Source organism: Rhododendron vialii, chromosome 6a (genome assembly GCF_030253575.1).
Source record: "Rhododendron vialii isolate Sample 1 chromosome 6a, ASM3025357v1".
Taxonomy (NCBI): Eukaryota; Viridiplantae; Streptophyta; class Magnoliopsida; order Ericales; family Ericaceae; genus Rhododendron; species Rhododendron vialii.
In genome coordinates, this window is record NC_080562.1 from 34,720,899 (window position 1) to 34,744,799 (window position 23,901).

The following is a 23,901-nucleotide window of genomic DNA, read 5'->3' on the forward strand; positions in this document are numbered from 1 at the left end:
GGTGTTGCGGTTACGGTGGTGGATACGGAGGAGGTTGTCAATATTGTTGCGCCAGTGCTGCGGAAGCTCTCAGCTTCATGCAAAATGAGGCCAAGCCATAAAAACACTCACCCAAAAGAAGTACTGCGCGCATGCATGTGTAACATATATATATATATATATATATATATATATATATATATATATATATATATATATATATATATATATATATATATAAGTCTAGCTGTACCCATGTGGCTAGCTATGTCGTGACTAGTGGTTAATAATATGCATGAATAAAATGGATGTGACTGTTTCCTAGCTACTCATGTATGCCTAAGGGTTAGTTCCCTTAGTCTAAGGTTGACTACTAGATCTCTAGGGTCTTGCATGTATGTTTCAAGTTGTTGCAATGGAATATATCAAATGAAGTTATAAGTTGCAGAATACTCTCTTCCCATTAATTACGTTTCCGACTCTCTTCCCATTAATCAAATGGGAGGTTGCATGCATGGCCGCAGATTGGGAGCGGAGGCTGTTAGGGTTTTGTTAGGGTTTTGGTTCTAGAGCTAGGGTAGTTTTGGGTCTTGAATGGAGGGCCTTTGGGGTACTTCATCTCTGATTTTTACTCGATGTGAGCTTTTGGCCTATTTGATATATATCCAACCTTTGGTTGGTTTCCGGCCTCTTCTCTTTCTCCGGGTCCTTAGAGACTTATGAACAGGAATGGATTCAGAAATGTTGTTTAGTGGGGGCACTTGGTTAATCATAGCGGCGAAAATTTATTTTTCTAGTTAACCATAATAAGATCGTACACAATTAAGGCATACATTACAAACTACAAAAATATATAACACATACTTTCACTTAAATTATATAAAAATAAGCAAAAAATCTTAGACAAAATTTGAGAGTATGGGGAGGAGGCGGTTGGTGAGGAATGACCATGTTTTCAACAACTCAACAAAACAGCCATGGGAGGTGGGGGACTTAGTCAAAACTAGAGTCGCAATGTGGATGAAGGCGAAATTCGACATCAAAGTCTACACCGTGGAGGATTTTAAGGTTTTCTTAGATGGTATTAGAAAAGTGAGATTGTAACTTAGTCTTGAGGTGTTATCCAATTTTCAGTTGGATACGTTTTTATTTTTTGTGCTTCCTAGCTTCTTGAGCTAAGATGCTTTCTTCTCGATGCCTTTCGAGTTCTATAAAATGTTTCGTTTGCCGAGCAAAAAAAAAAAAGAAAGCATCGATCCAAATAGACAAATAATTCTAAAATTAACAAGTATAAATACACCATATGACAAAATTGAAACATAAAACTAGCTTTGTATGTATATTTTCAAGATATATGCACGTGTTTATGTGTAGTAGCATATTTAATTTCATAATTATGCAAAATATACAAAAATATAACAAAATTATTTTAGTTTTGAGCGGTGGGCACGAGCCCCCACGTGCCCCCCTTTCCCTCCGTCCCTGCTTATGAATGTCGAGTACTGGTATTCCAACTTTGTTGGATTGACATCAAAGTCTATACCGTGGAGGATTTTAAGGTTTTAATTTCTTAGATGGTATTAGAAAAATGAGATTGTAACTTAGTCTTGAGATGTTATCCAATTTTCAGTTGGATACGTTTTTATTTTTCGTGCTTCCTAGCTTCTTGAGCTAAGATGCTTTCTTCTCGATGTACCCCTTTCGAGTTCTATAAAATGTTTCGTTTGCCAAGCAAAAAAAAAAAGAAAGAAGAAAGAATCGATCCAAATAGACAAATAATTCAAAAATTAACAAGTATAAATGCACTATATGACAAAATTGAAACATAAAAAAAGCTTTGTATGTATATTTTCAAGATATATGCACGTGTTTATATGTAGTATCACATTTAATTTTATAATTATGCAAAATATACGAAAATATAACAAAATTATTTTAGTTTTGAGCGGGGGCACGAGCCCCCACGTGCCCCCCTTTCCCTCCGTCCCTGCTTATGAATGTCGAGTACTGGGATTCCAACTTCGTTGGATTGACGATTTTTTCTTGTTGTGAAGCCGTCACTCTTTGGCTCCTTTTAATCGTTGTAACTTTTTTCAATGATTAATAAAATCTTTCTTTTGTCGATAAAAATAAATGATGACAAAATATAAGGATTTTTTAGGCTTTTTGGGCTATAATAATAGCTGAATCAAAACACAAAGATTGATCAAATTAGTTAATCACATTGACTAATTGATTGCAATATTCTTAAATCGCATAACTCCGATGGGAAAGTCTACAATACACACCCCTTAAAAGGGTGTACCATATGCACTTATTTTGTGGTTCATTCATAACATTTTAGAGTGTTTCGTAACTTTTGTTCTAGAATTCATAACTTTTCAGTAGTATGATTCGTAACATTTTCATTATAATTCATAACATTTTGGTGCATCTCATAATCTTTGTACGATTCGTAACTTTTTAGTAATACGATTCATAACATTTTGGGAGGTGCATATGATACACACCCAAATAAGGGGTGTGTATTGTAGTATTTCCCAACTCCGATAGTTTGTAAATACTAATGGGGCACTAGTGCGGTTCTTGAGAAGTAATGAAACTATATATTTCTAGGGGAGTAAGTGAGGAAATTGAAAACCCATGAGGCACGTTACCCCTTATCTCTTAGTGGATCCACCTCTAATTACACCATTGGGACAAGCTATGAGTTTTTGAAAGCGAATTCCAAGGTCCACCATTCCCCGTCGAGAATAGCAGGGAACGGGATCTTGGCATTGCAGCGATCAGAAGGTGATGCGGTGAAGATAAACGTGGACGCTGCAATTTCTAGGGGTGAAAGCAACGTTGGATCATGTAGCTCGTGGGCCTGATGGGAAACTATGTTCTTGGCATTATGAGAACGCTTCATCTCGGAATGAACTCTCTCGAATAGCAAAAGCTATTGCTATATTCGTGATGGGTTGAAGCTGGAAATTTCTCTACAGCTTTCAAAGGTGTCGATCGAGTCGGATGCTGAGGCGATTGTGAGAAAATGTATGGATGCAAACCACCTACCGTATGATACAGCAGTGGTCATACATGACTGTCTAGTTCTAAAGAGTCTTTATTATGTTCGTGCTAGCCTATGTTGTCTATGGACTGGTTCTTGAGGCTTGGGCTTTGCTTTTTAGGGTTTGAATTGGATCTCGTTTTGGACTTCAGTGTTGTTTTTGGGTTACAGGATTTTTGTGGGCTTTTATGTTCTATTTCTACCTATATATAGGCCCTTTAAGTGATTTGGGCCAGACCTTTTTTTTTCTCTTTTCTTTGTTGGCTCCTTGCCAACAAGGATCTCTTTTTTTGTACTCTTTCTTCTCTTTTTTTTTATAAAATTCTTCTTCGCCGTTCAAAAAAAAAAAGAGTCAATTTAATTATTGTAATTTTAATTTCGTTAAACGTGAATGTAATCGGACTACACACAACTGCTAAAAAACCCTTTCTAATGGATTGTCGGGCTTGTGGACATCCATTTGGACTAATTTCTCTAGTTTTCAAGAAAAATTATCGGGTGGTCTGATCGAAGGAATATACTAGTATAATTTATTTCAATATACTTTTATCGGGTCAAACAAATATTTTCAGATAAAATATGTTAAAAGACTTGGAACAAAAAGCTTGGTAAAGCGTGGAGATGGACTAGGCCCAAAGCCTGGAGTAGGTTTCCAGATAGCCCGGTACACCAAGTCCCAAATCCTGGTCTAAGCTATACGTGTGCCCATTTGTACTTGAATGCAATTCCAAGGATCTGAAGAGCCATGTGGAGTACAGGCCCTTCTAAACCCTGGGATGGATTACATGAGAGTGCAATTTTGTTCACTTTTTTTAGAACATGGTGAAACATTACCTTTTTTTTTATTGATTGAAATGGTGTGGATCTTACCACAAAGTGATATCATGCTTACCATTCAATACACTTTTTGGTAAGCATGGCATCACTTTATGGTGGGATCCATATCGTTTCGACCAATACGAAAGAGGGTAATGTTCACCCTCTTAAGTGGAGGGTGAACAAAACTCAACTCACTACATGCCCTTGTTGGCAGGCTCAGCTTGTGAAAATTTTATATCCAATTCAAAAGCTTAAATTATTAGATAAAAAGATTCTAACATTATTTCATAAGTGATTAGTACCCATTTTATACTCAAGCAATGCGAGATTAGCAATGTGAGATTGTATTTCGTTAACATCTTCTCACGTATGTGTGCAGGCCATTTTGAAATCTAGCTATCACATATAGCCTCTTTTAGGTCTATTATATCATGCACCATTTTTGTTTTGGTCTACCATGGTCGGGCGGGGTGTGGATTATGAATTTTTTAAATGTACGTAGAATGAAATGGGTTCCGCTCTAATATCATGTAAAAACTCTATATCCAATCCAAAAGCTTAAGCTAGCCCTTGTAATAGCTGTTTAGATCATGTTTGTGGTTGAACTCACATTCCAGAATTCTGGTGTTCAAGAATCAAGAGAAATCTGTCCCTTCTACCTCATCCACCACAACCACAACCACCTTCACGGCTTCACAGATATACTAAAGCTGAATTTCCTTTCTGGGGGGACTAAGAAAAGGACATGAGCCCTTGACATTCTAGCAGAAAAGTTTGAATACTGGAGTAATAATTAAGAAGTTGGCAAGAGACTGAAGTGAGCTTAATTTGTTCTCATCTAATGCCATACATACATATATATATATATATATATATATATATATATATATATATATACATACATATATATATATATATACACACACACACATGTGTGGGTGTGTGTGTGTGTGTGTGTCTACATGTTGTACAACTCTCTAGACTCACTCTTCCTATATTTCCTTGTGCCACCAGTCACCAGTCCAAGCCTTCCCAACCCAGCTCAGTCCCCAAAACCTGCCTTTTCTTCAATCTAGAGTACCCTCATCAAAGGTGATAAGATTTTTGAAATCCCATGCTAGGAGCCAAATATTTTCCTCAACACCCAACTACATTATCAAGGATGACATAAGACACATTACCATCTCTAGCTGGATCTCCTTATTGTCTCCCGGTACTCCACTTGTCACTATAAATAGTGGTGAAGGGCATGCTCTTTCTTTCCCATCTTCCCTTCTCTTGAAATTAACAGTGGTAGTGAGTTTTCACGAGGAAATTAAAGAAATGAAGTCCAAAGCTTCTGTTTTCCTAGGCCTTTTGTTTGCAGTTCTCCTTCTTGTTACTTCGGCAGTGGCAGAGGAGACCACTTCTAAAGAAGTGAAGAAAGGTGAGCTTGCATATGATTAATTAATATTTAATGGCCTCCACCTTTCCACAGCTCGTCCAAAAGTGCATTGGATAATGTACTCCAATTAAGTTTATATTCAAGCAATACGTACACAGATTTTATGTGCGCATATCTGTACATCATTATGTTTGGAAACGTCTTATGCACACAAGTCTCTCATTTATTATTTCGTGAGGTCAATGTTGGGACTATGGCCATACAAATTTTTGTATTCACGCTTCATAAAGAACTTTACGTTATTATATATTATGGACGTACTACATGAATGGAAGATGAACGGTAGACGACTATGTTTATATATTATGTAAAGAATGAAAAAAACAAAGTGGTTAATTTTCTTTTTTATCGGCAAAGAAAGAATTTTATTGGTAACTCGGGTGGATTGGCTCCATTTTTTCTGCTAAATGCAGCATATGAACTAATTAATGCATTTCTTTTTTCCAACTTTTTGTGTTCAGAGGATGAAACAAAAGAGAGTAACCAGTGGGGTGGACCTGGAAGGCGTTGCCCGTTCGGGTGCTGTGGTTATGGACTCTACGGTAGATGCAGCTGGTGCTGCAGGAATGCCAACGAGGCCTCCCAATTCACCCAAGCCAAAGCCAACGACCAGACCGAGAATGGTCAGTTTTTGTGATCATAATTAGCCAACTGATATCTCAATCTTTTAGTTTTTCATAATTTACTTGGCAAAGAATTTTATTGGAAACTCGGGTGGATATTTGGCTCCTTTTTTTGATCTGCTAAATTCAGCATATGAACTAATGCATTTCTTTTTCCAACTTTTTGTGCAGAGGAAGAATCAGAAGAGAGTAACCAGTTTGGTGGACCAGGAAGGCGTTGCCGATTCGGGTGCTGTGGTGGTTTTCTCCATGGTAGATGCAGAAGGTGCTGCAGGATTCGGAATGCCAATGAGGCCTCCCAATTCACCCAAGCCCAAGCCAAAGGCCAGACCGAAAATGGTCAGTTTTTCTTCAATTTTCCCAGCTATAATTTAATTTTGCTTGAAATTTTCTTTAGGGGAGTTTAGAAACAAAATACGGGTACATTTTCTAGTCAGACTTTTCCCAACCTGACAAAATCCTATATATTTTACAGTGGAGCTAGCTGACACAAACTATGGTGGTGGTGGTTGGGGAGGCCGCGGTGGATACGGAGGTGGTGGTTGGGGAGGAGGCCGAGGAGGAGGCGGTTGGGGAGGAGCCAATGGCGGAGGTTATGGTGGCGGTGGTTATGGTGGCGGTGGATGGGGAGGGGGAGGAGGAGGAGGTTGCAGATTCGGGTGTTGCGGTTACGGTGGTGGATATGGAGGAGGTTGTCGATATTGCTGCGCCAGTGCTGCGGAAGCTCTCAACTTCGTGCGAAATGAGGCCAAGCCCTAAAACTAACACAATAAAGAGTACTGCATGTGTAACATACAAGTCTGTACCCATGCATGTAGCTAGCTATATATATGTAGTGACTAGTGGTTATGCAATGGGGGGGGGGGGGGGGGGGTAAGAAGTAGATTAATTAGGTGTATGAATAAAATGGATGCGAGTGTTTCCTACTCATATATGCCTAAGGGTTAGTTCCCTAAGGCTAAGGTTGACTACTAGATCTCTAGGGCTCTTGTTTGTTTGAAGTTTGTTGCAATGGAATACTATATCAAATGAAGTTATAAGTTGCAGAATACAGCTGATTAAATTATGTTCCCGACTCTCTTCCCATTAACGAAATTCACCTGCAAATTGATGTGAACTCAAATCAAAGATGACAAAATATAAGTGGATCCACCTCTAATTACACCATTGGAACAAGCTATGAGTTTTTGGAAGCGAATTCCAAGGCCCACCATTCCCGGCCGAGCGTAGCAGGGAATGGGATCTTGGCATGGCAGCGACTAGAAGGTGACGTGATGAAGATAAACGTGGACGCTACAATTTCTAGGGGTGAAAGCAACGCTGGACCAGGATCTGTAGCTCGTGGGGCTGATGGGGATGAAAATAAACACAATTGTGGAGTAATTTTCTGATAATTCCATTCATCGTAGTTGTACAATATATATAGTACAAACATTAACAAGGAAAGAATACAAGATTACATGGAAATATTCTACACTTATGGCATAAAATAAGATTACACAATTAAGGATATTGACCAAATCAAATATTGACTAAATCATATCCTTAATTCTAGCACTCCCCCTCAAGTTGGAGCATGTATATCGCACATGCCTAACTTGTCTAAAGAGTGACTAAAAACACTGCTGGCAACAGCTTTGGTAAGGACATCGGCTAGTTGGTCTGCAGACTTCACAAACGGGAAAGCAATGATTCCGGCTTCAAGTTTTTCTTTAATGAAGTGCCTATCAATTTCCACATGCTTCGTCCGATCGTGTTGGACTGGATTATGAGCAATCTCTATAGCAGAAGTGTTGTCACAATACAGCTTCATTGTCTCCTGAGAGTGAATACCCAAATCCTTAAGCAAGTTCCTCAACCATAGTAACTCACATACTCCAAAAGCCATGCCTCTATATTCAGCTTCTGCACTTGACCTTGCTACCACCTGTTGTTTTTTACTCCTCCAAGTCACAAGGTTGCCCCCTACAAAAGTAAAGTATCCTGATGTAGATTTTCTGTCGTCAGATGAACCAGCCCAATCTGCATCAGTGTAACCTTCTACCTTCAAGTGATTATTCTTGCTGAACAATAACCCTTTACCCGGAGCAGACTTTAAATATCGCAATATGCGTTCCACAGCATCCACGTGAGGTTTACGAGGATCATGCATAAACTGGCTTACTACGCATACTGAATAAGCAATATCTGGCCTAGTATGGGACAAGTAAATTAATTTTCCCACAAGTCTCTGGTATCTTGCTTTATCAGTAGAAGTTGCATGTAAACAATTAAACAACTTGTGATTTTGTTCAATAGGGGTATTTGCATGCTTACATCCAAGCATACCTGTTTCAGTTAACAAGTCAAGAACGTATTTTCGTTGAGACAAGAAAATACCATTCTTTGAGCGGGCTACCTCGATTCCGAGAAAGTATTTTAAATCTCCAAGTTGTTTCATTTCAAACTCTAAGGCCAAGTGTCGTTGTAAGCTCTCAATTTCTTCTTGATCATCTCCTGTCACCACCATGTCATCAACATATATAATCAAAGCAGTAATTTTACCCATTCGATGCTTTAAAAACAACGTATGGTCTGAGTTGCTTTGTTTATATCCGAAGCTCTTCATAGACTTGGTAAATCTACCGAACCAAGCTCTTGGAGACTGTTTTAACCCATACAACGCCTTTTTAAGTTTGCATACCATTGTAATATCTGAGTATTTTTCCACACTTGGAGGGGGATCCATATACACTTCCTCTGTAAGATCTCCATGTAAAAAAGCATGTTAAAGCATCCAACTCCAAACCAATTGGCAAAGAGTGGAGAGGCCGCCCAGGCTCATATACTAGTATTGGAGGAGATAATTAACCAATGTGGGACAAATCCCAACACTCCCCCGCACGTGCAACCCCTGACTCGCACGTGGTGAGGTAAACAAAGGATCCGGAACACACGGATCACAATGAAACAAAGTGCAACTATGGCACAAACAAAGGGGAAAAGCCTCCGAAAGTCTAGCTCTGATACCATGTTAAAGAACACAATTGTGGAGTAATTTTCTGATAATTCCATTCATCGTAGTTGTACAATATATATAGTACAAACATTAACAAGGAAAGAATACAAGATTACATGGAAATATTCTACACTTATGGCATAAAATAAGATTACACAATTAAGGATATTGACCAAATCAAATATTGACTAAATCATATCCTTAATTCTAGCAGGGGAAGTATGCTATACTTTCATTAAACATGAATGTAATCGGGTTGTACACAACTATGCTCAACAAGTCATTTCTAATGAATTGTCCGGCTTGTAGACATCCCTTTTGCCCCCATGTAATTCTCATCTTTCTAATGTGTAGGCTTCTGCCTCCTAGATAATACAATTTTCTCTCTTTTGACAAAAAAAAAAAACAAGCTATGTCTTTGCAATTTTTGTTTTTTGATACTATTCATTGTTATCCTAGCGACAGCTAGACAAATAGCATATCAACGATTGGTGATGCTCTAATCTATTTGGACGTGAAGTTTAGTCTGCACAAATTTAGAAAGTCTCCATCTTAAAAGTTATATTAATTAACAGGAAAAATAATTCAGAATTAGCAATGCTCATGTAATTTTTGTAGACGGAGTAAATTCATGTAACAACAGTGATATCACGTGACGAAGAAAAAATCTCAGTTGGTAGAGGTACATTCGAATTCCATGATTGAAGTGACAGAGGTACCCTTGGGCCAAGGGTAGCCATGTCCCCCGCATGTCCTACTTTTTATCGAAAATGTTAGGATACAAAAAACTGGGTCTATGAAACTATCCAAGAAAGAATATGAATGATCCAGGAAAGAAAATAAATAGCACTGGACCATTCATTTTTTTTTTTTCCGAATAATTTTATGGATCTAATTTCATGTACTGTACCAGCTCTCTACTTCTTATACCAGTCCTCATTTTTTAAGTAATGTCCCCAGCTTGTCATAATACTTCTTATACTAGTCCTCAATTAATCCACATTTTTAAAGGAATTGCACCCTAGGCATTTGAAAAAAAAAACTAACACTCACTCCAAAGTTAATGATTTTAGTTGAATACATAATGGGAGAGCCTCTTAATCTTTGGAAGAATCCCTAATATCCGCCAATTATTCCATTTCTTACCTTTGCATCGGATGACTCCAGCCATTTCCCAGCTTAAACACTGGCATAAATCAAATGGTTTGATTTTCAGAATATGTTAACGCCAATTTTTTTGTTTGTAATCGGGAAAATGCCATTCGTTTGCCCATTTATAAAACTCCCAATGTAGAATTTTTTATTTTTTTCTGGAATTATCTCCACCAATTAAGTTCCTTATAATGATGATCCAACATAATATCCTGATTATAGATGTTGCTTAAAAGCGGTGGAAATAATTGTAATACTGCTACTACAAATATTTTTCAAGTTTTTAAGATTATTTAATGCATGGAAATATTAATTACAACTCATTGAGTTATCAATGACTCACTCAATTAATAGAAAATTAGTATTATGTCCATTATATGAACTTCATGAGCCCACAAGTCCATCTATTAATTTTGTAAGGTCTCAAGTTCATATTAGGGTACTCTAGAGTAGAGTAAGGTACCTTAGAGTTTAGGCACTTTCATAAGATTTTAGGGTGCACTTTTTCATTATAGGATAGGGTACCCTAGGGTAAAGTAGATTACCCTTGGGTTAAGGCACTTTTATAGGGTTTTAAAGTGTACTTTCCTATTATAAGGTTTTAATGGTTTAGGCACTTTCATAAAGTACCGTGGGAGGTAGGTTGTGTGGACTTGTGGCTTTACAAACTATTAGGAGGATTTGTGAGCTTATAAAATGTCTATACTGGATCTATCACTAAATCTCCCCTTAATTAAAGTGTATGTGCGCAGGACTCTCATTATTTTGCCACTCTCTCTGTCATAACAGCCCATTGGACTTATTATTTTAGTTTTGAGGCCGTATATAGGAACCGAGCAAATGGTACCGATCACGTGTGGGCTCCATTTTGGGGTTCCACACAAAAAAACCGAACTATTCATTATTTTCACAAAATGGGGCTCACGCATGGTTGGTACCTAATCGGTATGGTTTTGGTCGGTCCCCCTAGCATTGTTTGTTTCACAAGAATTTATTCCAATAATGTCAACAGGCATCAAAATTAGAACAAGCTAGCTAAGACATAAAAAAGTGTAAAGACCGTCAATATAAGTAAAAGAAAAAAAAAAACTAAGTTAGCCTATACAACTCGACGAAACCTAGCTTCCTGAAAGTCCCCACAAAATGATGCTCGAAAAGCGCTAACACTCTTGTTTTCTTTGTACGCTTGTACCGCTTAGAAAAAAATTTCGTCCTCGTCCCTTTGTGGTTGGGCTACTAGGAGACAAAAAGATGTCGATTCCGTCGCGACATTTCATCGAGCGATGACACCATCATATATCACCGTTGTGTTCAATATTTTGTTTTGCTGTAGACAGATGGATCAATAAATACATGGATCCATATATTTAAAATGGATGGAGTTGGATCCTCTTCCACCCTTAATTTTAGCTCGACTCTAGATTGTCCATTGCTGCAACTAGAGGTTCAGAACTTTTATCAGTAAGAATCCGAAGCAAATTCAAACTGTTGATTAATTGTATCACTAGCTATATGGTCCAGATTTTGACTACCCCATACTTGGACCGGAGAGCATCCGAATTCTATTTAGATCTTTCTGAAAACTCTTGCACTTGCTTTGCCTAGTGCCACCCGTTCAAACCTTGTCAACCTCAATCCACACCATCCTTTGGTCAAACTCAACCCTAAGCCAAAAATGGTAAGATCTCGAAGTCTTATTTAAGCTAGGAGCCAAAGTTTCCCTCAACACCCAACTACACATTTGGTGCCAAAAGGCACACCAACTTTAATTGGTAACCATCTCTATCTTCCACCGATCCAATCTCCCCTTGTGTCTCCTAGTACTGGTGGTACTACACTTGTCTCACTATAAATAGTGGTGAAGGGAAGCTCTTGGCTTTCTCAGACCAAAACATTAGTACTCTTGAAAAATTGATCAAAATTTTGTAGTGAGCTTTCATAAGAGGAAAGGGAAAAAAGATGAAGTCCAAAGCTTTTATTTTGATAGGTCTACTGTTTGCAGTTCTCCTTGTTACTTCTGCTGTGGCAGAGAAGACCAATTCTAAGGAAGAGAAAAAGGTTAATTCCAACCCCAAGGCAGAGGAGGTCGCTTCTAAGCAAACGGAAAATGGTGAGCGTACGTACTGCTTTGATACTCCCTCCCGTTCCCAATTGCTCGTCCCCACGGATAGTCATGCAGTTTTCAGATAAAAAAGATAGAGAACTTCGAATCAATGCATTATTTTTGAATTTCTTTACGCCAAATTAAACTCCTTGAGGAGTTCTTTAACATGGTGCAAAGAAATTCAAATATTTATGCACAAATTTTTTTTTTTTTTTAATCTCAAAATTGCACGATTTTTCGTAAAAGCTAGTAATTAGATACAAGGGAATAGAATAGTGTATTCCTTCCCCTTGGTTTCCAACCACATAGATCTTCCAGCATTTTTTGGCTTCTTGTTTGGCAAGGCAAAAGCAGGGGTTCTCCGTCACCTTTTGACTTAAGGGTAGTTATTCAAAATTACGAAATACAATATTTGGTAGATGTCTGGTCTTGGTTTTATGTTTAGGATTTTAGTTCGAATCACCATGAACGCAATTTTTAAAATTTTTTTTTTTGTATTTGTGTGATCAACATTAAAGATTTCACATGCACAAATTTAGAACCAGAATGACGTTTTGTTTTAAACAAATTTGAATTAAGTTTTTCATACTGGTTGCTTTCGTTTTTCATAATGTTTCGTGGTTTTCGTCTTGAGTAAATATTTCGCAAGATCAAAAACCTTTTACGATCCGATTATTTCTATAGGAAGAATGAGAAAGTTTAAAAAAAAAAAAAAAGTTTTTTCTATACGAATCAAAATATCAGAGTTTTCCACTCAAAATTTTTTTAAAAAAAAAAAAAAGAAGAAGAAGAGAGAGAGGGAGAGAGGTGTCTTTCAATTCTTGTTTTTCCTATTTTCATGTTACATGTAAAATATAACCTACCTCCGTTACTAATTAGCTTTTTATATTTGCAGTGGAGGAAATAGAGGTAGCTGATACAAACTACTGGGGAGGTGGCCGAGGTGGTGGCGGTTGGGGAGGTGGCCGTTGCTGCGGCAGAAATGGCCTTGATAATGGTTAATTAACCGCATAAAAATTTATCACTCAAACTTCACGATCCCATCATTGATATATATAAAGATATAAACCAACCTGTTAATTAACTGACTTCCATCTGCTTTTACAGTGGAGGCGGCCGAGACAAACTTCCGGGGCAGACGTGGACCTGGTGGGCGTCGCAGTGGAGGCAGACGGGGAGGAGGTGGTCCTGGTATGGAGCCTTAAAAATATGACAAAAAATTTATAACCAAACGTAAAAAAAAATTCAGCGAAGATTTAAAAAAAAAAAAAAGAAAGTCTTGCAAATTACTCCTACTAGTTTACTGTCTTTCCATGTGTCATAGTTTATTGTCCCTTCGTTCGTCATTTTTTTAAATTTTTATTAATGAATTGCAGTCCATAATTTTATACCCTTTTTTATTCCTTTCTGTGGAACGATCAACACTATAAATTTTGACGAAAGACTAGTAAAAAAAGTAAGCGTCTTCAAGAATAATTTCTTCGTCGAACGATAAATCAATTAAATTCTGGCAAAAAACTAATAAAAAAAAGTGTCTTCAAGAACAAGTAATTAATTTAGAAAAAACTCCTCCTCACTTATTTGCATCTTCATTTGCAGCGGAGGAAGCTGATGAAAACTGGGGAGGAGGCCGCGGCGGTGGCTGGGGAGGCCGTGGCGGTGGATGGGGAGGAGGTGGCGGCGGTTGGGGAGGCCGTGGAGGTGGATGGGGAGGAGGCCATGGTGCAGAGCCTTGAAAATATATAAGAAGATGGAGCATGTGTAACGCAGGAGTACTCTGTATAGTACCTATGTGCACGTACCTCTGTACGTATATGTGTTTAAGATAGGAGTGGTAGTTTATGTAGGTTAGTTGAAAGAAATGTATGAATAAAAGTGGACTTGTAATAGTAGTACACAAGTTTGGATCTTGTAAGTTTGAAGTTTGTTGGAATGGAATATATGTATCAAGTTAGTAGTACTGTACGTAGTAGCAGAAGTGAAAGTCTTTTTAAGGGAGGGTTCCGTGAACGCGACTGTCCAAGAGTGTTTTGGACGGTCCGGATGTTAATAAAAAAATTTCCGAAGAAGAGTTAAATTCTTTCCCGAAAAAGTTTTATTGAAATTCATGAGACAGTCTAAAGTCGAAACGGACGGCCGAGATCTCGCGACTCCGTAAATAGCCTGTTTACAGCTAGCGGCTCCGTGAATAAGTCTATCTCGTAGCAAAAATTGGACTGCTTTGATTTCATTGTTGGTTCGAAACTGTGCTGTTTTTTTATAACATGATGACATACTCATGCAATTGGATGGACCCTTCGCATATCTTGTTTTATACTAATTCTTTTATAAAGGCAAATTTTGAGAGATCGTGCAAATTGTGTCTGTTCAAGTCGGTCCCTCACTAGTTAACAATGGGATTGATACCTCAAGATTAGTCAAGGTATGCGTAGGTTGATCCGAACACGTACTTGAATTATCAAAAATAAATCAAAATACTTCATTTGCAACTTTAAGAAAAATAGGTAAAAGTTGAAGCAGCCCGAAATAGGTATAATGGTGTAACAAAAAAATGCAGCGTCTATCTGTAAAATGAGAGCTTCTCTCTCTAGGTGAGAGCTTTGTCCCGTTGTGGAGAGCAAGTTTGTAGTGCAGAGCAAGTTATGGGAGATAGCAGCTTTGGTAGCAGATATTAAGAAATGGGCATTAACCGAGAATTGGATCTTCATCTGGGCTGGAAGAGAGCAGAATTCTGCTGCTCATTGGTTAGCAACTAGAAACTTAGATGATAGATTTAATTGTTCATCCGGTTGTATTCCACCTGAATTTGTCAAAATTCTTGTGGTAGATTGTACTCCCTAATGTTTGCGTTTCAATGAAATGATTGATTTGTCAAAAAAAAAAAAAAATTTGCTGCGTCGTATGCTAAGATAACAATCTTACTCCTGATCGAAATCCAAATTTCTCTTCTTCCTCTCCTTTATTTAGTCTCTGAGTTGAGCATATCGGAGGAGTATTGCGGCCAAATCCCGGCCAAGTAGCCTTACATTTTTTTCCTGGGAGTCTTTGCAAGTAATTAAGTACTCTCGCCGGAATCCTCCCCTGTACGACTTTCCGAGGCTTGCTTTCCAATTGGGGAAATCTAACCCACCCCAATAAATTAAGTACGGTACATAATAAAGTTCAAACAATATCTTTTCACCCACCCATGGGTTGTCAACATGGTAAGATCGAATCTGTACTTGCAATGTAGCAGGGTTCGATTCCCTCTGGAGGCAAACCATGATTTAAGTGGGGGTCATGGCGATGAGTTGCTATGCTAGTCTCTCCGAAAGTTTGGATTGTGCAGTCGGGTCCAATAATAGCTCGGCTACAAGGTTTTTCTTCGATTACCAATATATATATAAAGTAATTTTTTAAAATGACTATATATCAGTCCACTTCCCGTAAGAACCACACCTTAACTTAATAAAATGCAGACCTTCCTTTCCCGATAGAATTTCGATGATCCGAGTCGCTCAATGTGTTCAGAACGTGATTTTAGAATCACTCGCTTGAAATCAGCAAAAAAAAATGACCGAAAAAGGCTTTGTCACGCCCCGCCCCGCAAACGACACCTAAAATGGACCCGAGTCGGCGCGGCCACGTGGCATTCCACACAAAAGACCACACCACACTCTACAACCAATCAGAATACAACTTAGCGGAAGACTTCTCACATAAAATAGAAATGAGTCAACGCCAAAAACTCAACTCACAAGTCATAATGAATATCCCTCTCTTCAATTAATTACAAAACATGTAAGTTAGCTTTTAGACAAATCAGCTACACAACAATCTAACCAAAGACATCACCCAACACGAGTCTCAGCACTCTCCAAGGCGTTGACCAGTAGTGGACCCACGCTAAGTCACCTGCTATCTGGCAATCCAAAAAGGACAACCAGAGTGTGTGAGACATAGAAGTGCTCGATAAGATATCACAATACCCGAAGGAATATCAATAAGAATATTCACCACCAACATAACTGCAATACCCATATGAGTATATTAGTTATAATCACCACATCCGCCAAACATAGCAATATTATCAAATAAACAACCATATAATAATAACTGAATTAATGACAGCATGAATGTAAATCACACAAGCATGCAGTGACACGTCTGCCACATTCCCATGTACCCAAGGCATTGTGTCCCGCAAACCATGCTCCCAACCTCCGTTAATTAGACGGAATGGCATACGACATGGCGTGACTCACTCCACAATCCTTCCGCGGGTATAATCAACATATAACAAGCATGCATACCATTAGCTAAGACAACATATAGCATGATATACAAGTTTCCACCACATATATCCATATCAATAGCTAAACCTCGATTAGCATGATATCATTGATATATAATCACCTCCACCGCATTATTTACATATCGATAATCATATTGAAAGCTAAAACACCATTAGCAAGATATATACATACCACCATAGCAATATCTTATTGAGAAGAATCATATCAGACACACTCACCTTCGCTTCGACTGGAGTACACTACAAGAAAAAGTATGTTTAGTGACGAAAAAGTGGCGACAAAATTTAATTTCGTCGCTAAATGAGTATATTTGGTGACAAAAAAATAAATTCGTCACTGTTTTGATAACTTTCTTGACGAAATTATTTTGTCACCAATTCTAACTATTTAGCGACGAAAAAGATATTTTTGTCACCAAAGGCTCTTATTTGGCGACGCAATAAAATTTTCGTCGCCAAAAGAGTAAAAAAGGAGACGAAATTATTTTTTGTCGCCAAAGATAACTATTTAGTGACGGAAAAACTATTTTGTTGCCAAATGAACCAATTTGGTGACGAAAAATATTTTCGTCTTCTTTTTACGTTTTCAGTGACGAAAAATTTATCCTTTGGTGACGAAATTTATGAATTACGCTTTGTCACCAAGTATATTTCGGGCATAACTCTTTGCTCAGAACTCCGATTGAGATAATCTAAATTGGGTTTGAACAATAACATAAAGAGCTACGACTTTTATGTTTATTAAAATTGCTAATTTTAATGTTTAATAGTTCAAAATGGCGTTCAAAATATATTTTAATGTTCAATGTATGTGTTATATATTAGATATTTCAAACATATGCTGAAAAGTTTGTGTGGTGTAGTTGGTTAAAGCTTGCCTGCAAAACTTAGGAAACTCGGGTTCGAAACCCCGCAGGAGCAAGAAAGTGAGATTTTTTTCACATATAAGAATGGCTTTCGCGACGAAAAATTTTGTCACCGTTGGGTCACTTTTGACGAGCCAAAGGGAATAATTTGTGACGAAATTTTTTGTCATCAAAAAAGCACAATAGGTGGCGAAGAAAATTTCGTCACCAAGTCATTTTTCCGTGACGAAATTTTTCGTCTCCAAAAGGCACTATAGGTGACGAAAAATAGATTTCGTCACCAGGTAGGAATCCTCGACAACCTTTAGTCGACAAATTTTTTTTCGTCACCTATATTATTTGTGACGAAAAACATACGATTTGCGACGATTTTCATTCGTCACCCAATGCAATTTTTCTTGTAGTGGTATGCCAAACTTACGGTTTCGACACCTCCCACTTGACCAACTCGCTACCTAATCACAAGCTAACCATATTAGCATACGACTCCATTGAAATGCTCAAACAAATTTATGATAACACCTCATAACATTTTACCAAGCTAACACATGCCAAAAAGTTAACCAAGTCACCAAACATCCCTAAGGCATTCAAACGAATGTTTAATATCGAGTTGTAGAGCTAACTAGGTATTAAACAATACCCAACAAATACAAACATGTCCATCTCAAAGACCTATATGTGTACCAAAGCATACATAAAGTTAGAGTAGCACTTAATCTCCAAAATCTATATGGAAACTTATAACCATTTCACCATATTTTGACCATAACTTCTTTTAGGATTAGAATTGGGTTATGAAACCTCCACCATTAGAAAGTACGTTTTGAGTACATCAATTTCGATATATAATTTGCCCAAAAAGGAGTTCGGATGAAAAAGATATGATCGTTCGAAGTTTCACAACAGTTGCTGAAAAGTTACCCGAGAGGTACAGGTACCACAAAAACTCAGTACGGGTACCCACTCAAAATCGACCCAAATGTTTCAATTTTGATCTGCCGGTACAGGTACCACCAAAAAGTGGTATGGGTACCGACTGGGTTTTTCAGCGAAAATTCAGTTTGTTCATCCTCCGATTCCCAACCTTTTCTCCACTCAAATCTCATCTAAAACCCACTAAAACTTCACAAAATCATGCTCAAACTCGTACATAACAAAGAGCTACTCAAGAACATCAAAACCCACGAATCAAATCAAGTTCTAAACACCAAATTCAAGGGATTTAAGACTAGGTTCTTAATTTCTCCAAGAACTCCAACCCACATCCAAATTAACCCAAGCCCATCTATTCTAGGCACGATTTCAACCCCCAAACATATGAACTCAACAAATTAAATATGAAATCAAACACAAGAAAACATGAATTACCATGTTAGGACTTCAATTCTAAGAAAGAATGATCATCCACAAGCAAATCCCCTTCTCTTCTCTTCTTCTTTTCTTCTCTTCTTCTCCTTCTCCTCTTCTTTCTCCCAGCGTCTCTCTCTCTCTCTCTCTCTCTCTCTCTCTCTCTCCACGAAAAATATCAGGGAAATGGGGAGGAATGAGATATTTAAGAAATATCTCCTTTTGAAAAATTATGTGGTGTAACCACACCACCCATCCACTTATGCAACCGACCAATAGCATTTAATTAAATTCCCATCAAATAATAATTAACCTTGTAAACACATAATTCAATTAAAATATGAGTTTAAAATATTAAATATCCGGGACGGGTATTACAGGCTTCATCCGAGCAGTTTTTGTTTGTTTTTTATTGAACGGTTCAAACAAAAACTGCTCGAATAAAGCTCTTGCCGGTCATTTTTTTTGCCAATTTCTTGAGAGTACCCTTAAAATCACGTTCTAAACACATTGAGCGACTCGGATCATTGAAATTCGATTGGAAAATGGGAGAATGTGTGTGTGTGTATGTGTATATATATACATATATATATATATATATATTTATTTATTTATTTATTTATCTTTTCAAAGTTACATCCACTAGAAATGAAATTTAATTCTAGAGAAAACTAAACTGATCGAGACTAGAATCAAAAAATGTTTTTGAAATTAAATTAAGTAAAAGAAAATTTGAAAGATCTAGCAGTTGCCTATCTGTCGATCCCTCTTCCAATTTATTCTTCGGCCATTTATAGGCTATTAGTGATCCGCCATTGGTAACTTCTTATTCGTGTATATATATTAATTAATTCTTCATTGTCCTGCTGGCTGGCCCATACTTTACTTCATCAATCACTCTCCTTAATTACAACAGCTATTTTGTTGTTGTAAACAACTAGAGTTTAAATAGAGTTTATAGAATTAGAGATTCCCGTTATTAATTGTATTTCAATAGGGAATTGATTTTGTCACTCATCTTTTCTCTTCTCTAACAACACTTTCCTTCTCTCACAAAAATCACCTAATAGAAACATAAAGGGGAGTGACATTAGAGAAAGGGGGAGTGGCAAAATCACTCCCCATTTCGATACTCCATCCTTCAAAAAAAATGAAAGGCCCATCTCTAGGTATTAATTTTCCAATTCTTAGATATTTATCAGAACAGTACATATGACTTCTGTATTATGAATTCATTTGTCCTAGAGTTAGTTTCATTCGAAAGATATTGAGAATAGCTTTTAAATGAGATCAACATTGCACACATTCAATGAGATTTTTCAAAAGAATAATCAAATTATAACATAATTTTCTATAATTGTAATTTTGAAAAATAATAATAACTTCGGAGTTTCCATTTTACAAGACTTGAGATTAAGACAAGGACAGAGCTAAGATTGTTATATTCAAACGGTTGCTAATTAAATTTTTTAAATTTTTCTTACGTATGATAAGTAATTCAAGAAATCTAACGAATAATGTTCTTCAAGGAAAATGTAACCACTTTAGAAAATACATATTCATATAAGAGGGAGCAATTATTTTCATTATATGATCATCTTTTAGTTTATTTTTTTAAAGTATGGATGGACAAATATAGTACGCTTGTAATATTTCATTTATATATAGTTTATAGTTTATACTATCATACATATAGCGATTTTAGCAAGGCTTGGATCCCCACCCTTGCACTTCCCTCCGTCCCTGGATAAAGACGCGAGCTACATTACATGTGGCCTAGCTACCACTATATGAATGGCAACTTCTCAAAACTCTTACCACGTTCACAGATATTGGTGCATAAATTCACGCACAGATGCATTTGTAACCAACGATCTGACACAAGTGAAACTATCATTATTTGAAGACTAGTACTCCACGTAAATTCAGAAGATCGAGGTTTCTCTTTTGCGGCATGACTACAAGAGGTTGTCAGGTTTCGAACTCAGAATGTCTGAATTTCCAGCTCATCGATCCCTTGTTATCACTTGAGCTACCCTTGGGCTTGACTTTCTCTTCTCGTTAGCACCCACCTAAAGCAACCAAATAAGGGTGGTTGGTTCTCTTACCATTTCCAAGTGCCACCAGTTTCAAGCCTTCCCAGCCTTAGAGGCTTAGACCATCAACACCTGCCTTTCTACACTCCATTAATCACTTACCAAAGATGATAAGACTTCTCCATGTAGGCTAAGTTCCAAATTCTCCTCCAACACCCAACTACACACTTTTGGTGGCAATGGCAAAATTACACCCCGCCCCCCACCAAATTTAACACTTCCACCGATCAATCTCCCCTTATTGTCTCCTAGTACAACACCAGTCCACTATAAATAGAGGTGACGAGTAGATCTGGCTTTCCCATCCCTTCTCAAAACATCGACTTTGGTACATCGTAGGAAGCAAAATAAAAATAAAAATGAAGTCCAAAGGTTATATTTTTGTAAGTCTAGCGTTTGCAGTTCTTCTCATTGGGTCGGCAGTGGCAGAGGAGGCCACTCCGAAATCTAAAAAAGAAGAGAAAAATGTGAAGGTCCAACCCAAGGCAGAGGATGAGACCACTCCTATGGCAGAGGAGACCACTCCTAAAGAAGAGGCAAAAGGTGAGCTTATATTTCCCACCTGATAATTTTACCATTTGAAAAAATTAAGCTTTTGGCAGCTTGTTTTGACAAGGGTTTTACCCTCATTTGTTGGCCAACTTCAAAAAATTCAGAGAAGACACACAAAAAAAAAAAAAAAAAAAGAAGTCCATGCAACTATTTTTGGTGCTTATTTTAGACTTTTGTCAAATTTTTAAAATTTAGACTGAATGATTTTACTTTATTTTACCTCTTCTGATCGAGACAAGGCCAACTTAGAAACAGTGTGGTTTGTACTGCTGCATAATACACAACTTGTTAACTTATTTTGGGTCAACATTTGCAGCGGATGTAGCTGATACAAACCGAGGCGGATGGGGAGGAGGCCGAGGCGGTGGCAGCTGGGGAGGAGGCCGTGGTGGCGGCGGAAGGGGAGGAGGCCGAGGTGGCGTACATGCAGGTGGTGGCGGCGGTTACGGTGGTGGAGGACATGGAGGAGGTCATGGTGGTTACGGTGGCGGGGAATGGGGAAATGACGGCGGTAACGGAGGCGGAGAATATGGAGGAGTTCATTATGGTGGCGGAGGATATGGAGGAGGAGGTCATGGCGGTTACGGTGGCGGAGGATATGGAGGAGGAGGTCGTGGCGGTTACGGTGGTGGAGGATATGGAGGAGGTCGTGGTGGTTATGGTGGCGGAGGACATGGAGGAGGTCGTGGTGGTTACAGTGGCGGGGGATGGGGGAATGACGGCGGTTATGGTGGCGGAGGATATGGAGGAGGTCGTGGCGGTTATGGTGGAGGGGGATGGGGGACTGAGGGTGGTTACGGTGGCGGAGGATATGGAGGAGGTCGTGGCGGTTATGGTGGTGGAGGATATGGAGGAGGTCGTGGCGGTTATGGTGGTGGAGGATATGGAGGAGGCCAGGGTGGTTACGGAGGCGGGGGATGGGGAGGCGGTCAAGGCGGCTACGGTGGTGGGGGATGGTGAGGAGGCCGCATGGCGGCGACCGGGGTGGTGGCCGGGAGGAGGAAATGCGTGAAGAGCATTTGTAACACAATAGTATATACCCATGTACCTATAAACATGACTAATGGAAATAACGTACATGGGGAAGAATATGAATAAGATCATGAACTAGTGGTGTTCATGCCCAAGGGTTTGATTTGATCCCTAAGGTTGACTACTAGCACTTTCTATGAGCTTTGTAATTAACTAGTAGTATAAACTTTATTGAAATGAAAGTAATACGGAGTATATGTTGTTTTATGCTCAGACTTTCGTGATCTAATTACGCAAAAAGTATGCTAATCTCTCCGTTCTTTTTTAAATGTTCACTATAATTTTGTACGTCATTTTCAATAGCTTATATTTCTCAACATATATTATGTTTTATGTTTTTTAACATTATTGTCTTATAAAAATATAAATTGAGATCTATCATACAGGATTTATATTGCATATTTTCAATAATATACATTGAAAAATATAGACAATTAAAAATGACACACAAAAATCATAGTGAACATTTAAAAATGGTAGAAGGGAGTATTTTCTTTGGGATAGCTACATATGACGTGAGATTTGGTTCTAGTAACATTCTGAAGATTAGAAATTGTCTATATCGAAAGGCACATCGCGAGACGTTCTGAGCACATATAAAATGAAATTATATGGTCTACAAACCAAACCATAATTTTCAGGAAATGCCACGTCATAATTATTTTATCAACATTTTTTATCACCACTTATTTAGATGGTTGTGATTGTTTATTTTTGAAGACGGCTCAGATGCGCGCTCGGATACCATGTGAACTATATCCAATTTGTACCAAAAAAATCTCCTAAGTCAATAATACAACGGTGAAGAAAACCTAATGACATAGTACAACCTTGTTCTAAACAGGTAACGCTTCAAGATTGCATGCAGTAGTACAAACAAACAACCGTCCAAAGGAGTGAATTCTCTCTTCTTTGCTTTGAAAGAAATCAAACTCTAACGGGTTGAATACATACATTTAATTTGCAGGCCACTGCGATCATGTAAAATAAATAACCAATGGAAGATAAGGACAAGCCGGCGTTTATTTCACTTTTTCCGGCGTCTAAAAAACGCCGAAAAAGTCTTGATTCCTTGCAGTGAGACAAGGAAAAGCACCAACTCTCTTTTGGTTAAACGGGACAATCAGTCCGGAGTCTTGAACAAGAGGCATTTAAAAACGTAGTTCTTATATCATATGTAAGTAAGTATCCAACTTAGAATTTATCATCATGAGTGCAGAAACTGCACAAACTCATAGTATTAACTTGGAAGGTGAAGATTAATCTCCGTGAGACAATCCCAGCAAAGAGAAATAGGGGAAATTACAATAACCCCCCTTTAACTACCAGCCGGTCACACTTTACCCCCTTTAACTACAAAATCTAACACTTAACCCCTCTTAACTACCAATTGTTTACCAGATGAACCTTCTGTTTGAAATGTTTGAAATCTGTTAAGGATTTGGATGGAAAGTGCTGCCACGTTGACAAGAACTCAATTATTGGACCAGTTTGCCCTCATCTCCCCTTTTTATATTAAAAAAAATGCTACTTCCAATTC

At 38.0% G+C, this 23,901-nt stretch overlaps 1 protein-coding gene across 1 annotated transcript; it reads left to right on the forward strand.

The window, feature by feature from the left end:
- The first annotated feature begins 897 nt into the window (after nucleotides 1-897).
- LOC131328662 (uncharacterized) lies at nucleotides 898-22,289 on the forward strand. Its single transcript, XM_058361577.1, has 7 exons — nucleotides 898-1,079; nucleotides 2,651-2,825; nucleotides 2,949-3,005; nucleotides 4,865-5,276; nucleotides 5,756-5,917; nucleotides 6,089-6,256; nucleotides 21,646-22,289. The coding sequence occupies exons 1-7, from the start codon at nucleotides 898-900 to the stop codon at nucleotides 22,287-22,289; spliced, it is 1,800 nt and encodes a 599-aa protein (XP_058217560.1).
- The last annotated feature ends 1,612 nt before the right edge of the window (nucleotides 22,290-23,901 follow it).

Excerpts from the sequence above, each read along its gene's own strand:
- LOC131328662 (XM_058361577.1), top strand. The coding sequence starts at position 898 with ATGGGGAGGAGGCGGTTGGTGAGGAATGACCATGTTTTCAACAACTCA. Across the intron at positions 1,080-2,650 it reads GGTATTAGAAAAGTGAGATT|TGGATCCACCTCTAATTACA; the intron begins GTAACTTAGTCT and ends CTTATCTCTTAG. Across the intron at positions 5,918-6,088 it reads CAACGACCAGACCGAGAATG|AGGAAGAATCAGAAGAGAGT; the intron begins GTCAGTTTTTGT and ends CTTTTTGTGCAG.